This window comes from Hippocampus comes, unplaced genomic scaffold (genome assembly GCF_001891065.2).
Source record: "Hippocampus comes isolate QL1 unplaced genomic scaffold, H_comes_QL1_v1.1 scaffold22, whole genome shotgun sequence".
In the NCBI taxonomy this organism is placed as follows: Eukaryota; Metazoa; Chordata; class Actinopteri; order Syngnathiformes; family Syngnathidae; genus Hippocampus; species Hippocampus comes.
The window spans coordinates 4,321,724-4,336,918 of NW_017806175.1; the positions used below are offsets into that span (position 1 = coordinate 4,321,724).

The following is a 15,195-nucleotide window of genomic DNA, read 5'->3' on the forward strand; positions in this document are numbered from 1 at the left end:
TTTCACTGTGACTTAGTCCATAGAAATACACCGCAGGCGACTGTTGCTAATAGCCGAAACACAAATCTATCTTTTGTATGTTCTTGCAAGTACATCCAGAGGTGGACATGTTTATTTGAAATAAGATGGGATGTTTTTTTTTTTTTTTTGGCCGCATCACGTTTGGGGAAACACTGCCTTATTTTTTTGTGCGTTCGCAACCTCAGGTGGAATGGGATCCTTCCACGCGATGGTGAATTCTTCCGTCCACGTGATCATGTACTTCTACTACTTCCTCGCTGCGGCCGGACCTCGCTTCCAGAAGTTCCTTTGGTGGAAGAAGTACATGACAGCCATTCAGCTCGTACGTACTGCGTACTACTCTTCTCTTTCTCCTTTTCTTGTCACCTTTTTTTTTCTCTGCCTGTTTTTCAATTTTTTTTTTTAAAGTTCCCATTTCTGTTTTTCTTTTTACTTTGTCTGCCTTTTTCTTTGTCTTGTTTTTCCATTTTCTTTGCCTTTTTCTTTCATTTTTGGGACTTCTTTTTCTTCTGTCTTTTTTCTTGGTTTTTTTTTGGTAGAATTTTTTTTTTTGCTCAAAATGTCTTCATGTTCATCTTTTTTCCTTTTATTTTTTTTCTTTTTCCTTATCATTGTCCTTATTTTTTCCATTTACCCTTTTCTTTTTGTCTTGTTTTTTCATCATATTTCTTCTTTTCCATCTTTTGTTTTCATCTTTTCTTTTTTTTTGTTTTTGTTTTCATTTTTTTCCTTCTATATTCTTGTTTGTATTTTTTATTTTTTTTTACCCTTTCTATTGTCTTTTTTTTTTTTTGCATTTTTATCTTATCTCTTTGCCTATCGTTTTCTTTTCCATCTCCTTTGGCTTTTTTGCGTCCGTCCTTTTTCACCGTCATTTCTTTAGCTCCTTCATTTATTCGTCTGTCTTCCTTTGGTCCCGTGACAGATCCAGTTTGTCCTGGTATCCCTCCATGTGACTCAGTATTACTTCATGGACAGCTGCGACTACCAGTTCCCCATGATCATCCACATGGTGTGGGTATACGGCACCTTCTTCTTCGTGCTCTTCTCCAACTTCTGGGTGCAAGCCTACGTCAAGGGCAAGCGGCTGCCCAAGCAGGGCATCAAGACGTCTCAGAACGGCGCCACCGCCGCCTCCTCCTCTGCCCCAACCGTGTACGCCAACGGCAAGCACCACGAGAACGGCCTCAAACACGGCACGTCCAACGGCACCAGCAACGGCTCGGCCCACCACGAAAATGGCAGCGCTCCCATGGGCAAGATGAAGAAGGCCTAGGGGGGTGCCGCGGGGGCAAAGAAAGTCCCAGAAAGTATGACCTCGCGAAGCCGTCACACCGATCACGGATTCCAAAGATGATTTTGGCTGCGTTTCTTGTCCTATTTTTAGTTTTCTCTGTGAAACGTGGGAGGGAGCGAAGTAGCGCAGTCCATGATTTCCACAAAGGGGGATTCCACATTCGGTTGGTTTGGTTGTCTCTCTGAGTTTTGGGGGAAAGCACAATGTATGAAGAGAAGATATTCACCGACATGCAAATTTAGTATCACACTGGTTGCCTTTCACTTAAGAAGACGTGTCCTCGTATCACCCCTTTGTGGACAGATGACTGTACACAAGACTTGAAAATACTTTTATCTGTAAATAGTTTTACAACAAAATAACTGTATTGGTAAGGCTTTCTACTTTCTAAATTGTGTATTTAAAAATAAAATGCCAATAAACCATGCTATAAATTATCTTGTGTGTCTTTTTTTTTTTGTCGGTGACGAGATTGTCGTGTAGCCATCATGTCATCATCACAGCCGAGTGTGTCATTGTGCTGCGTTGCAACAAAGAAGAAAAGCATGTGCTTGTCTTGTGCCTCTCGCCCGGGCTATGCAAGGAATGTGACACTCGCTCGTAGGAGTTACACAAGCGACGCATTCTGCTTTGTTGAAGCAGCAGAGAAAGACAACGCCCCCTCGGTTCAGCTGGTTCTTTGACTGGAAGAAAGGGACGCTTGTGGAGTTTGCCATTTAACTAATGAGAAATGGATGCGATGCATCGGTATGAATTACCGTATTGATATTTTAATTGACACATTTTGTCGTTTAATTTACTTGTACTTGTACTTTGTCGTTTTCACTGGATTGTAATGGGACAAGATTTTTTTTTGTTCCATTTTATTTTAATATGGACTGGGATGGGATTTTTCTATGTATGGGAGTGTGGATGTGTGTGTGTGTGTATATATACACATCCATATACATGTTCTGCAACCATCTTTCCCCATATCGAGAGACGAGTAGTTTTCATTGCAAAGTTTAATTCCAAGCTGAAATAATTAAATGCAACATTCCATTTCAAGACATCATTCAGGCATTCATTCCATGTGCATCCACTACTCACTAAATCATTCGCTTTCATTTAAACTAGCAGGGGAAGAATCCAGCCCTCATGTTAAAGTTACTTAGTTTTTTTTTTGGTTTTTTTTTTTTTGGAGTTACTACTAAAGTTTGATCTTTTTCTTGATTTGACACCCACGTCGCTGCGGTGTAAGGTCAGAAAAACGCCACGAGTGAAACCTCATGAGTGGATTGTCCTGATGACTTTCAGGGTCAAAGATGAGCTTAGTTGTCAGCGTTTGCGGTACCGGTACTTTTCTATGTGATGTACTCCAGGATGTAAAAGATGAGCTCCATCACGATGGGCTCGTCGCTTCTCTTGCGCCCCCTGCTGTGGATGACGGGAATGAGCGTGCTGTCCAGGGCGTTCAAGTACTGAGGGGGTAGTGGGCGCCCATTGCTGCCTGCCACGAAGCCCACCTGAAATTGCGAACAATAAATATAACAGCAATAATAACAACAATAATCCAAAACTGTAAACACATGTGAACTTCAAATCTTAATTTTATACGCTCGCTTTATTGAACATTTGCTTGACTCCAACGTTGAATAAAATCATCTTTTAATTCTTTTTCATCATATTGAGATGTCATTCTAAAGGTATGTTGTCCTGTTCGTGGAATTGAATCAGACAAATATTAGAAACCAGCTGTCAGTACAACACAATGAACTGCAGCAACAAGAAACATTGTTCAACAAATACCTCTCTGACGGTGCCAATCAAAAGTCAACATTAATATTATTTTTGTCAAGTCAGAATGTTTTGTTACTTTTACTGGAATGCAGACGTGTTCCTAATGTAGTGTCACACCGACCTGCTGTGGGTCAAAGGTGACACGCAGCCCCAACTTGGCCATGCCGTCCTCCTTGAGGAGTTTGAGGTACGGACACAGCGCCAAGCAAAAGGCCCGGGCGATGCGCTCCGTCAGCCGGTTGTGTTCTGGTATGTTGGCTGCTATTCCTTTTGGGGGCTCGACCCTCTGCAGGTAGAACACCTGCACACAATATCCATTTAAAACCTTCCAGAAGTAAAAATAATAATATCTACATACACTGGTAGCTCTACTTACGAACGTCTCTTCATACGAAATTTTCAAGTTACGAAACGCCTCAAGAGGAAAATATTGCCTCTTGTTACGAAAGAAATCTCAAGATACAAAAGGGAAAAAGACAGTATGGGCTGCTACTTGCAGCTCAGAGTTTCCTGAACGCAACACACTTATAGCTGCTCTGCCATTGGCTATTACCTCGCATCTTCCTGCCATCCCATTAGATGGATCAGTTCTTTACAAAACGGCAGGCAAAAACCATTTCTGAGAGAGAACATGAACTGAAAGGTAAAAAAAAAAAAAACGATGAGCATGCAGTTGAAAGTTAAATGACCATAATTTTTAGTCTTTACTCTTTGTTTTTTACATTATGCACAATTCTCAATTATTGTGCAATAATCTAATTGTAACGTGTATTTGTTAGATATTTTGATCCATTTTTATGCTTTAGGAAACATTTATGTCTGAATTTTGTGGGTGCTTGGAACGAATTAGGGCCTTTACATGGAAAACGCGTCTCTACTTACAATATTTTCTAGTTAAAAAAATTCTTCCAGAACCAATTAATTTCATAAGTAGAGGTACCACTGTATTGGTTTCACAGCAAATCAAAGATACTTCTGTCCAGTGGATAATCTTCCCGTTTTCTTTGTATTCGGATTTCTGGAACATCTTTGAACTGCTGATGGACTCCATGGATTTACCATCAATGGGGCTTATAACCCTGTGAACAACAACAACAACAAAAAATATCTATTAACTGAATATTATTGTTGTTCCTTATTGTTTTGAAATACTTTGAGAATCTTTAAAAAAAATTGCTTCAAAGGAATTGGTGAGACTTCAAACTTCAGCACATGGAGAAGTGTTCAAGGACCCTAACTCCATGTTTTTATTTTCACCGAAGCACTTGGTATCAAAGAACTACTTTTTTCAAATGGAAGCCGTTCAACTCACTTCAACATTTCATTTCCTTGGTACCAAGGTGCCACACGACGGTGCTGAAGCAGCACCACGTTAACCTAAACAAATGCTCCTCAACTCACTTCAACTGAGTTCCGTGGCACTGAGATGTCACAAGATCAGGTTACTTTTGTCTGAATTAAACTCTTCAAGTTAGTTCAAAATATAGTCGTTCACAGTTATCTGTGATATCATAAGATAGATGCAGCCAAAGTGCTGCCAAGATTCGGACTTCAGAATTGTGATGCAAAAGTGCCAACCACGAACTCACCGAGTGGCGCCTATTTGCAAGCCCATTCATGATTTCTAGCGTGTACTGTAAAACCGTCAACCTAAAAATAATTAACAGGTCCTTTAGCCTGTGCATGAATTCAGATTTGGATAAAGAGTGATAAACTCCAACCAGCTGGAGGCGCCCCACCCTTTATTGAGGGCGCACTTGGCCTCCACCCACTGCACACAAACGAGCTCTTCCTGGCTGTCGGTTCGATCCACGCGGCCGCAGTTGACGGCGTAGTCCTTCATCTCCCGGAGCGACCTGCGCAGCTCTGCCATGGTCTCCGGGGTAATCTGCACCATTAATCCATCTGGGGAGGAGGCGGGGCGGGCACACGCACACGTGCGCGCGCACACGCACGCAAACACAGACACGTATACATACTGTACTCTTTTGTCAACATTGACAGACAGTGCCGAACAGGCTGTTCGAGTAAACACACACACATTTACAATATATTAACAAAGATGAAGACTGCGGGTTAATGAAAAGAATGACATGGTGAAGTCAAGTCCCCCCTTTGTCGTGGACGGTGTTACCTTCGACGATGCTGGATTTGGCAAAGTAACCCGCAGTTGCTTTCAGTGCACTGCTGAATATGAAAAAACACGAGCCAGTCACTGGGGAAATGGAGAAAAGGGATAAACGAGCATAGGATTTAAACATTTTTATACACGAATAGGACGGTTATGTGTAGCCCAGGGGAGGGAAACTTTTATACCAAGCGATGTCAATGGTTGGGTCGATAGGGTTAATGTAGGTCTGGACTGGTTCAGAATTGTCTATGTTGATGTTAAAAGAATCATTCCTTTCTTGTGTGTTCACAAACACCTCCATAGAATTTATTTTGTGATTTATTTGCTGTATTTCCTGTTTTGGTGCATTAAAAAAAAAATCTTTGTGCCATTGAATCTATCGTTAATTTACATTTTTCTGAGGCGGTCTTTGTTGTGTGTTCACAAACACCCCATAGAATTTATTTTGTGATTTATTTGCTGGATTTCCAGTTTTGGTGCATTTTAAAAAAAATTCTTAGTGCCATTGAATCTATCGTTAATTTACATTTTTCTGAGGAGTTCGTTGAACGCCTCTCGAGTCGAATTCGAAAAAGAAGGCACGTCGTCGAATCGAGACGTGCTTGTAATCGTTTGAGAGTTTAAAGAAAACAATAAAGTGTACCCAAAAAACAACAACAACAAAAAATAACAACACTGCAGCTCTTTTTGTCTCGGAGCGGCAACATTATACTGTATGTGGGTAGGTGGCATTAATAAAAGGAGATTCAAGTGTTTCGTTTTCCAGTGACCTCACTCTTCTTGCTTGGTGTTACTTCCGAATAAACTAAGGGTTAAAAACATAAAAATAGAAATAATAATACATTAGATAAATTCATATTCCTTCCAATCCATCAAGAATTTTTCTATAATTATTATTTTGAGAAAATCTGCCTTTGAGATTGAATCGAACCAGAAGTGGGCGGCACGGTGGGCGACCCCAAAAAATTCCAAAAACATTGGAGGTGTGCTTGGTTACCTTTACGTGGCTGGTTGTGGATGCTGATGGCTTGCGTCTGGTACTGGCCGTCGTCCCTTTGCACGCAGATGAGGTGAGAATCGGCCTCCTCGTTGAAGCAAGCCCCCATGGCCAGGACATGCTCGTTGCACTTGTTCATGGCCTTCATCAGCTGACGTGACAGGAAATGTGCATCGTGAATAAAAAGGTTTTTGAAATAATACATTGCAAATTGTTCAGCTCACCTCGTTGTACGCGGTAGTTTGTATCTTTATGCGGGTCTTATGAGCCTCCAGATCCACTGTGAGCCCCGCCACCATTGGGAGACTATAACGAAAATTCCTAAAGTCCTGCACAGGATGGAGGGATGGTTGCAAAGTGGGGAAATACAAAAATTAATACACATAACTTAGTCTTCAAATTCACTTGCTTAATGCTGACATATAATCTGAAAAACCGTAGATGGGCTAATTATGGTACAGAAAAGTATAGATGTGGTGGTGTTTAAACCCTTTACTTTAGCGATGTATATTTCAGCACAAATGGTGCAGCAACACATGTAGACAAACAATATAAACACTCAAAGGGATAGATTCTTTATCCTCTGTGAAAAATGACTAACATTACTGCAGTTAATGACTCAGTCACTGTGGTTGTGAAAGCATTCATTTGTGTCTGCATGAGAGGCACAGCTGCAATCGTCCTGCACAGGATGGAGGGATGGTTGCAAGGTGGGGAAATACAAAATTAATACACATAACTTGGTCTTCAAATTCACTTGCTTAATGCTGACATATAATCTGAAAAACCGTAGATGGGCTAATTATGGTACAGAAAAGTATAGATGTGGTGGTGTTTAACCCTTTACTTTAGCGATGTATATTTCAGCACAAATGGTGCAGCAACACATGTAGACAAACAATATAAACACTCACAGGGATAGATTCTTTATCCTCTGCGAAAAATGACTAACATTACTGCTGTTAATGACTCAGTCACTGTGGTTGTGAATGCGTTCATTTGTGTCTGCATGAGAGGCACAGCTGCAATCAATTAATTATGATGCACAAACTATTTACATTTATTTTGTGAAGGCAAACACTTTGTTTTTTTTCTTTCTGCCCACAATCTTGCTGCTGTAGACTGTAAATTTCCCCAGTGTGGGACAAATAAAGGATATCTTATTTTATCTATTTAATTATTTACATTCTATTTAATTATGTTATTTATGTTTTAATAAAAAATATTATTGAGTGCTATTTCCCGTTATGAACGCGCTACCAATTTTTTTTTCTTGCTGTTTTGGGGCTGCAGGGATAGATTCTTTATCCTCTGCGAAAAATGACTAACATTACTGCTGTTAATGACTCAGTCACTGTGGTTGTGAATGCGTTCATTTGTGTCTGCATGAGAGGCACAGCTGCAATCAATTAATTATGATGCACAAACTATTTACATTTATTTTGTGAAGGCAAACACTTTGTTTTTTTTCTTTCTGCCCACAATCTTGCTGCTGTAGACTGTAAATTTCCCCAGTGTGGGACAAATAAAGGATATCTTATTTTATCTATTTAATTATTTACATTCTATTTAATTATGTTATTTATGTTTTAATAAAAATATTATTGAGTGCTATTTCCGTTATGAACACGCTACCAATTTTTTTTTTCTTGCTGTTTTGGGGCTGGATGGGACAGATTAATGGCATTTGTGTATACTTCCAAGTGGATGTTGATTTGATTACTCAAAACTCAAGGCACCACTGAATTGCCGTTTACTGAGATGCACTTATAAAAGTGTCAAATAGTATTGAATAAATTAAGTGTCAAAAAAAACACTAAACCTATTGGACGTTTTCGAATTTGATACCCCGTATGTGGCAAATCTCAACAGTACACAACTCTTTCTTACCACTAAAAGCCTCATGACTGTGTGGCCAATGTCCCCAAACAAAGGCTTCCTAAAGCGCACGCTATACAAAGGGCAAGGGTAAACTGCAAAAAATAAAAGAGAGAGAGAAAGAGAGAACAAAAGAATGTGTGAAAGTGAAGCTCAGTGAAAACAGCAACAGAGCCGGCCCAAGGCATAAGTCACCAAAGCATCTGCATATGGACCGCCAACCTCTACGGGACCCCAAGTGTAATTAAGGCCCCAAAATAAAATTTTGCATCGTGCCCCAAGGAGGTCTGGCCAGCTCTGACATCGAGTTGGAGACAAAGAACTCACATCGGTACTCTGCACCCAGGCGCAGCATGAGACGCAAAGGGAACGTCTTGGCCCAGACCACCTCGGCCCGGTGGAGCAGCAGACCAAAGAGATACGGCTGGCTGGGCAGGGGCAGACCTTGAAGGGACTGACGGGTGGGTCGGACAAACAAGAAGCCCGCGTGCATATCGCTTCCCAGAAAACGGCTGCTAAACAGGGACAGCGACAGATCCTTGATCACCTTTCCTGCCAGCGTCCAAGAGTACAGAAGATTCAGAGTTGTTAGACACAGGGAAATTGTGTGGAATGCTGTATTCAAGGACTTACTAGTACGGGATAGAAAATATCAGATGAAGAATTGTCAATTGCCTCCTTTACTTGCCATATGGGCCTATACAGACAGCTGGATTGATACGGTCATGAGAAAGAGCAGGGGTACCTAATGAAATGACCTCACCCGTGAGGCTGTCCCTGTACAGCTGGACGAAATGACTGAAGATGTCCCTGGGGAAGCTCTTCTCCTCGGGCAGACATTGCAGGAGCACCACCACCTCCACTTGGCCCACGGCGTGCATCCCCTTGGTGGTCAGGCACCAACACTTTCTGTTAACGTCTGTCCCAAAATCATGTCGTATGATAAGTGTCAAATGGGTGCAGCGAGGGATCACAAATAGAAAAAAACAAAACAACAACTTACAATTGACCATCGATACCATGGCGAGCAAGTTGGCATTGAGGACAAACACCAGAGGGTTGGAGCGGCCGCTCTCCAGCTCTTGGATGAGCAGCATCTCAGAGGGACGCTCCTCCACAGTATAATCTGAGCAAGTGAAGGGCACCCAAAGCTGTAATTATTCTGACATTGGCTTTATCTGCAGGACCTCCAAAAAAATATTCACGCAGCTTGAGAATAAATCACTGTGAAATTGGACTGTCTTGAGCCGCAAGGTCGGGCAAGTTTTGAGACAAAATTGTAGAGCCAGGGGGAGTCTTACTCATTTTTGCCGCGGGCTACGGTGTGGTTACAGTTTCTCTTGGAGGGTGAAACCATGTAAATGCTTAATCATCTTCACATATTATTACATTATGCAGTACACATCAAATTGAGGGGTAAATAATTTTGAAATCAGAAGTTAAGGATAATAGCTTAACTATTGTAACTGTAAGAACAGAAGAAAATGCGTGTAATATCTCAACATTATCTATTACAGATGACAATTTGAAATTTTGGGGCACAGTTAGCAAGTATCATGGGAGTTGACCAGCTTAATTTGCTTTTGCGGGCCGCATAACATGATGTCACGGACCAGATCTGGCCCCCGGGCATTGAGTTTGACACCTGTGCTGTAAAGAAACCCCCCCATCTATTTGCGGAGGATAGCAACCAAGCTCTAGGTTGAATAATCAAAAACTGCCAGTGATTAATGACCCTCTCCTAAAATGTTTCACCTATTCAAAAAATGTTTTCGCCAACACTCGCAAAAAATCGCTGCTCAGTGGGAGAGGAGCTTAATATTTACGTTTTTTTTAGACACCACATGATAGTGAGGAAAAAAAGTTTGAGAACCATTGACCGAAACTGTAAATATATCCCAAACTGTGGTCCCAGAGCAGTTTTATAGTGTTTCAAGATCATTTCAAAATAATTTACACATGAATTGATTTGTGGGGGGCAGGGGGCATCAGGAATTTGCTTGTGAAAACTCTCCATAACGTCCGCTAACGACCCAGGCTAAATTTAGCTCCTCCCTAGCATTCGCAGCTCTTCGCATCTCACTTGAGTTGTACCACTTTGACATACTTCCCTTTGAACCAATCCTTTGGCGCCATCTTGTGGCGTTTTTGTCCACAAAAACACAAACATTGGTGAGTTTTTCAAAGACCGGATGAGGCTCGGTACCAATAGTGTTTCAAGATCATCTCTACATAATTTACACATGAATTGATTTGTGGGGGCGAGGGGGCATCAGGAATGTGCTGGTGAAAACTCTCCATAACGTCCGCTCATGACCCAGGCTAAATTTAGCTCCTCCCTAGCATTCGCAGCTCTTCCCATCTCACTTGAGTTGTACCACTTTGACATTCTTCCCTTTGAATCAGTCCTTTGGCGCCATCTTGTGGCATTTTTGACCACAAAAACACAAACATGGGTGAGTTTTTCAAAGACCGGATGAGGCTCGGTACCACAGACAAAAAAAAAAAAAAATGCTAATAGGTGAATAAGTGAGATACGAATCGAGAATATACGGGTGTTCTCTGTACCCCCTTTGATTCCTGTGGAGGTGAGGATAGGCGGTAGGCCTTCCAGCGGGATCAGGTTAGACGAGGTGTTCACAAGTGTGGACATTCCCCATCGTCGAGGAGCACACGCCTCCTGATGGAAGGAGAGGAACGCCGTTTCAATTGATTCGGGTTGATCTTTACACAAAATGAAAGAAACATTTAGCAGTAACTGTGGTATTTTGGTTTGTTTGAGCCTACATTAGCGCCCCCTTGTGGCCTGGAGGCTCTCCTGAGCTGCGGCGACCCCGCCGGACCTTTGGCCATCCCGTTTCGCGCCGCTCGGCTCACAGATGGTGAGAACGCGTGCCCTCCGACGGGCGTGGTGGGGGCGGACTCGGATTGCTTGTCGACGTGGAGCTCGTCTGCGAACCAGACCCTCCTTTTCCCTCTCGGTGACGTGCCTGGGAGGAAGATGCCAGTTGTTGTTGTTGTTGTTGCCGTTTTTAAAAAGACCAACAACAACAAACAAAAAAGAAGACAGTCGGCTGAGAAAATAAAAACATAAGTGGCTCACTTTTAATGAGGGTTGCATGACAGGAAACACAAACTCGCCCCTCCTTGCCGTCCAGATGTGTAAGTCTGAACTTCAGGCCGGAGCAAAGTGCACAAAACACCTGACGACACACACATGCGCATGCACACATATATTGAATGACTTCAAAAGTGCTCGAAACGCCATCCGGGGTGCAGTGTGAGCCTCACCTTGCCACAGGCGCGACAGTGGTGCCTCCGTTTGGTAAACGTGAACTTGACGCCACACTTCATGCACAGGAGAGCCTCGGCGTCCGGGATCCAGACCGGAGCGACCTCCCCCAAGGCGTTTGCTCGATCTTTGGTCAGGATGCCGACCGGTCCGGACTCGTTGTCGGGATAGACCGGAGAGGATGCGAAGGCTTTTTCTTCTTCTCCTCCATTAGAGACAACATCTTTAAAATGATTCTGGAGGTCTTCAGATTCCTCCATTTCCTTCTCCTCGATTACAAAGTCCTCCTTGGAGGTCTTGAGCTTCTTGTCCTCCTGGGCCAGACTCAGAACCAGAGGGCCCGAAGGCTTCTTGCCCTGGCCTTCGACCCAGGGAGTCACCATGCAGCCACCTTCCTCCACGTGGAGGATGCTGGAAGGAGGTTTTTCTTCGCACGGCGTGACCGTTTCATCGGCGGAGGACTTGGAAGAAGAGATTTTTGATCTGACTTGCCCCGATTTGGACATATCTCCTGCATCTTTGAGCACCAGGGGATGATAAGATCTGCCTAGCCAGGGCAGCTTAGTTTCACCGAGGAATGGGTTGTCGCCTTCATCTGTTTTAAGGAGAGCGTATCGTTAGCCTAATCGCATTGTCTTTGTCATTTTTTAGCGTGTTTGAAAAAAACGAGGGAATTTCACTGAACAAGAAGAGCCCAACTGCCTCAAGTCAACATTTGCGGATAACCAGAACCTGGATGAGTGAAAATCGCAGAAGACATACAGTTCGACGGCTTGTATCTGTGAGCTTGTTCTTTCTGTCACGATCATCGGTGAGGGTCGGAATGCAGATTGACCATGAAATGGAGAGCTTTGCCTTTCAGCTCAGTTCTTTTCACCGCTACAGACAGATGCAGCATCTGCATCACTGCAGATGCCGCGCCAATCCGCCTGTCGATCTCCTGCTACATCTTCCAGTGAACAAGATTGAGGATGAGCATTCACTCGAGAGTAGTCCTCAATGCAGAGTATCGCGATAGCGCTAGTACTTTTGATATGTCGCATTTTATTTCAAATGACGACAAAAAATCTCAACAGACCTTTCTTCCTGACGCAAATTATGATTCGCTGATGTGTCAAACTACCGCAGTGTAGTGGCGACTAATGTCAAGGTGGATTTATTCAGTGCCAGATATTTAAGTATCGATGGCTGGTATCGGGCTGGTATCAGCTCGAAGAATTAATCATCAGTAATCTAGGGTAGGGCGGCACCACCGTACATCTGCTTCCTAGTGCAGGGGTCCGGGGTTCGAGTCCAGTCTCCAGCCTACCCGTGTGGAGTTTACATGTTCTCTCTGTACCTGTGCGGGTTTTCTCCGGGTATTCCGGTTTCCTCCCACGTTCCAAAAACATGCATGGCAGGTCAATTAAATATTCTAAATTGTCCTGAGGGGTGACTGTGAGCGTGGATGGTTGGTTGTCTCTGTGTGCCCTGCGATTGGCTGGCAACCGGTTCAGGGTGTGGCCCGCCTACTGCCCGAAGACACCTGGGATAGGCTCCAGCACACGCGTGACCCTCGTGCGGATAAGCAGCTCAGATCATGGATGGGTAAAAAAAAAAAAAAAAAAAAAATCACTTTTATTTTCCTATTTAAATACATCTTGGGGTCTATAGTTTTTTCACTTTTACTAAAGTACTTGACATTTTTTTTGTATTGACACAAATGTCTGTGCTTGAGTACTTTTGCCACTTTAAACACACACACACACACACACACACACACACACACACACAGAACAGTTGCATAACTGTTCATAAAGGGGCGAAGGGTACACGCTCACAAAGTGGCCATTAAAGCATATGTCTTGAATCATCCGGAGGTCGTCCTTGGGAGGTTTGAGAAATGATGCACGAGCACCCTCAAAAGTCACCTCCGAAGGGTAGAAAGACGTCAGTCAGCCTAGCCAGCGAGACCGCAGCAAAAATGAACGACAATGCACACGTGCAAATTTGATTCGGGATTAAGATTACAGATGAGGGTGAAATTAGGGTGAGGTTTAGCATCAAAATGTAAAATTATGGCTAAAATTACGAATAAGACATTCTGATGATTATAACAATTGATGCCATACATAGGCCTGAGATTTGTGTTAAGATTACAATGAACACATTTTCAATTTTAAATCCCATCAATATTAGGTTTAATCTCAAAATTAAGAATAAATGACGGTTTACATGAAGATTGAATTTACAATGAGATAAGAACTGAGATTGTGATTAAAATGAACAAACTGCGGTGCCCTGCGATTGTCTGGCAACCAGTTCAGGGTGTCCCCCGCCTACTGCCCGAAGACACCTGGGATAGGCTCCAGTAAGCCGGCGACCCTCGTGAGGATAATTTAGTTGGCTGGATGGACGGTTACGATTACAATCGATTACAATTGGTACGCCTGAGATCGGTATTAAGTGTTATGAGTAATTGCAATAGTTTCAGCTCCTCCGGGATTATAAATGCGTTTTCGGAATAGTTCTCCCGTCTAAAAGATCGTCAAAAAAATAACACACACACACACACACACACACACACACACACACACACACACACACACGGTCGTAAACCGAGGCTTTCTCATTATTTTAGTAACTCATCATTACGTCAAATTGCATGCGGGATAACAGACTACACGTCACTAACGCACATGGCAAAGGGGAGGGGAAATGCTTCCTTCTGACTATATGACTATTGCACGTGTTTTTTTTGCAGCACTAATTAAATCCCAACAAGATGTATGAACGCCACGTTTCCAGCTAGGCTATTCGGAAAGTGTCACTCTTGCTGCAGTTGTGTGACGCATCGAGTTCAATCCGACTAGAAACGCGCCGAGCTCGCCAATGCGACACTCTTCCAGCAGAGTTAGCGAAAACCGATGGGAGACTTCATTTATTCCTATTTTTAATTTTTATGTATTCGTTGATTTTTTGGTTTGGATCAACAATATGGAAACGGGGGGATCGGGTCGTTTAGTTAAATGCTGCATCAGCGCTTTTCACGTACAAACGTCATCATCGTCCTCGTCATCGTGACGCACATTCAAAGGCAGCATGCATGGAGAGGAACCAGAAGAAGAAAAAAATATGTATAAATTGTCTCCTTCTCACCTTCTGCGATGCCCCCCAGGAGCCTCTCGTTGTCGTCGTCCCGCGCGGAGAACAACTTCAACATGGTCTTGCATTTACATCACAGACAGTAGCAGCAGCAGCAGCAGAAGAAATGATGGTGATGGGCTGGGGAAAGAGGTTGGGGGGTGTGGGGGGGGGGGATCTTGCCTCTCTACTCAAGAGACCCCCCCCCCTCCCTCCTCCCTTGTGTTTCTCCGCAGCTCATCAAAAGGAGGAAACTCGAGCTGAATGGGCCATGATTGCGTCAAGATGTCGTGACGTCACAGCTTCTTGACTCACGTTAACCAGATATGCAGCTATTGCTTGGCGTTTGCGTAATACTAAAGTAGGGTCCTCAAAAAGGGGTCCCCAGGGGGAATAAAATGTTTGGAAAGGGGCTACTTTTTTTTTTCTGCGAGAACAGGGTTTATACAACCCAGAAGCAATTTGCAACCGTTCAAATAGGAGTCACTGCTTCAGCGTTCTGCTAGACCACATACAAAAAAAAAAAAAAAAAAGTCAGGACAAGCCTACTGGAACATCAGAATTTTATTTGGGCTTAATCAGAGGCACTTTAATTGGTGGCAGGTAAAGTTTGCCAATTAACTCATTTAATATGAGTTGCTGTGTGTTTGTTTGATTCTGAAGTAGGTGTGCACACT

At 43.1% G+C, this 15,195-nt stretch overlaps 2 protein-coding genes across 8 annotated transcripts in view; one reads left to right on the top strand and one right to left on the bottom strand.

Moving 5' to 3' along the window:
• Positions 1 to 1,755, top strand: part of elovl1b (ELOVL fatty acid elongase 1b) — a 19,270-nt gene extending 17,515 nt beyond the window's left edge. For all 6 annotated transcript variants that reach the window (XM_019897048.1, XM_019897050.1, XM_019897045.1 and 3 more), the window contains 2 exons: positions 207 to 343; positions 947 to 1,755. In XM_019897048.1, the coding sequence (XP_019752607.1) occupies positions 207 to 343; positions 947 to 1,297 (488 nt within the window). In that variant the 3' untranslated portion in view covers positions 1,298 to 1,755. The remainder of the gene's footprint in view (positions 1 to 206; positions 344 to 946) is intronic.
• Positions 1,756 to 2,306: 551 nt separating this feature from the next.
• On the bottom strand, positions 2,307 to 15,174 carry zfyve9b (zinc finger, FYVE domain containing 9b). Of its 2 annotated transcripts, none has more exons than XM_019897270.1 (16): positions 14,534 to 15,174; positions 11,395 to 11,990; positions 11,207 to 11,306; positions 10,891 to 11,093; positions 10,672 to 10,783; positions 9,107 to 9,229; positions 8,867 to 9,022; positions 8,431 to 8,655; positions 8,116 to 8,198; positions 6,450 to 6,554; positions 6,226 to 6,376; positions 5,232 to 5,312; positions 4,837 to 5,002; positions 4,071 to 4,176; positions 3,219 to 3,398; positions 2,307 to 2,823 (listed from the first exon to the last, which is right to left on the bottom strand). In XM_019897270.1, the coding sequence occupies exons 1-16, from the start codon at positions 14,595 to 14,597 to the stop codon at positions 2,662 to 2,664; spliced, it is 2,613 nt and encodes an 870-aa protein (XP_019752829.1). In that variant the 5' UTR covers positions 14,598 to 15,174; the 3' UTR covers positions 2,307 to 2,661. The 2 variants fall into 2 exon arrangements, with proteins under 2 accessions (XP_019752829.1, XP_019752828.1); XM_019897269.1 differs by having other exon boundaries at positions 4,837 to 5,116.
• Positions 15,175 to 15,195: the final 21 nt, after the last annotated feature.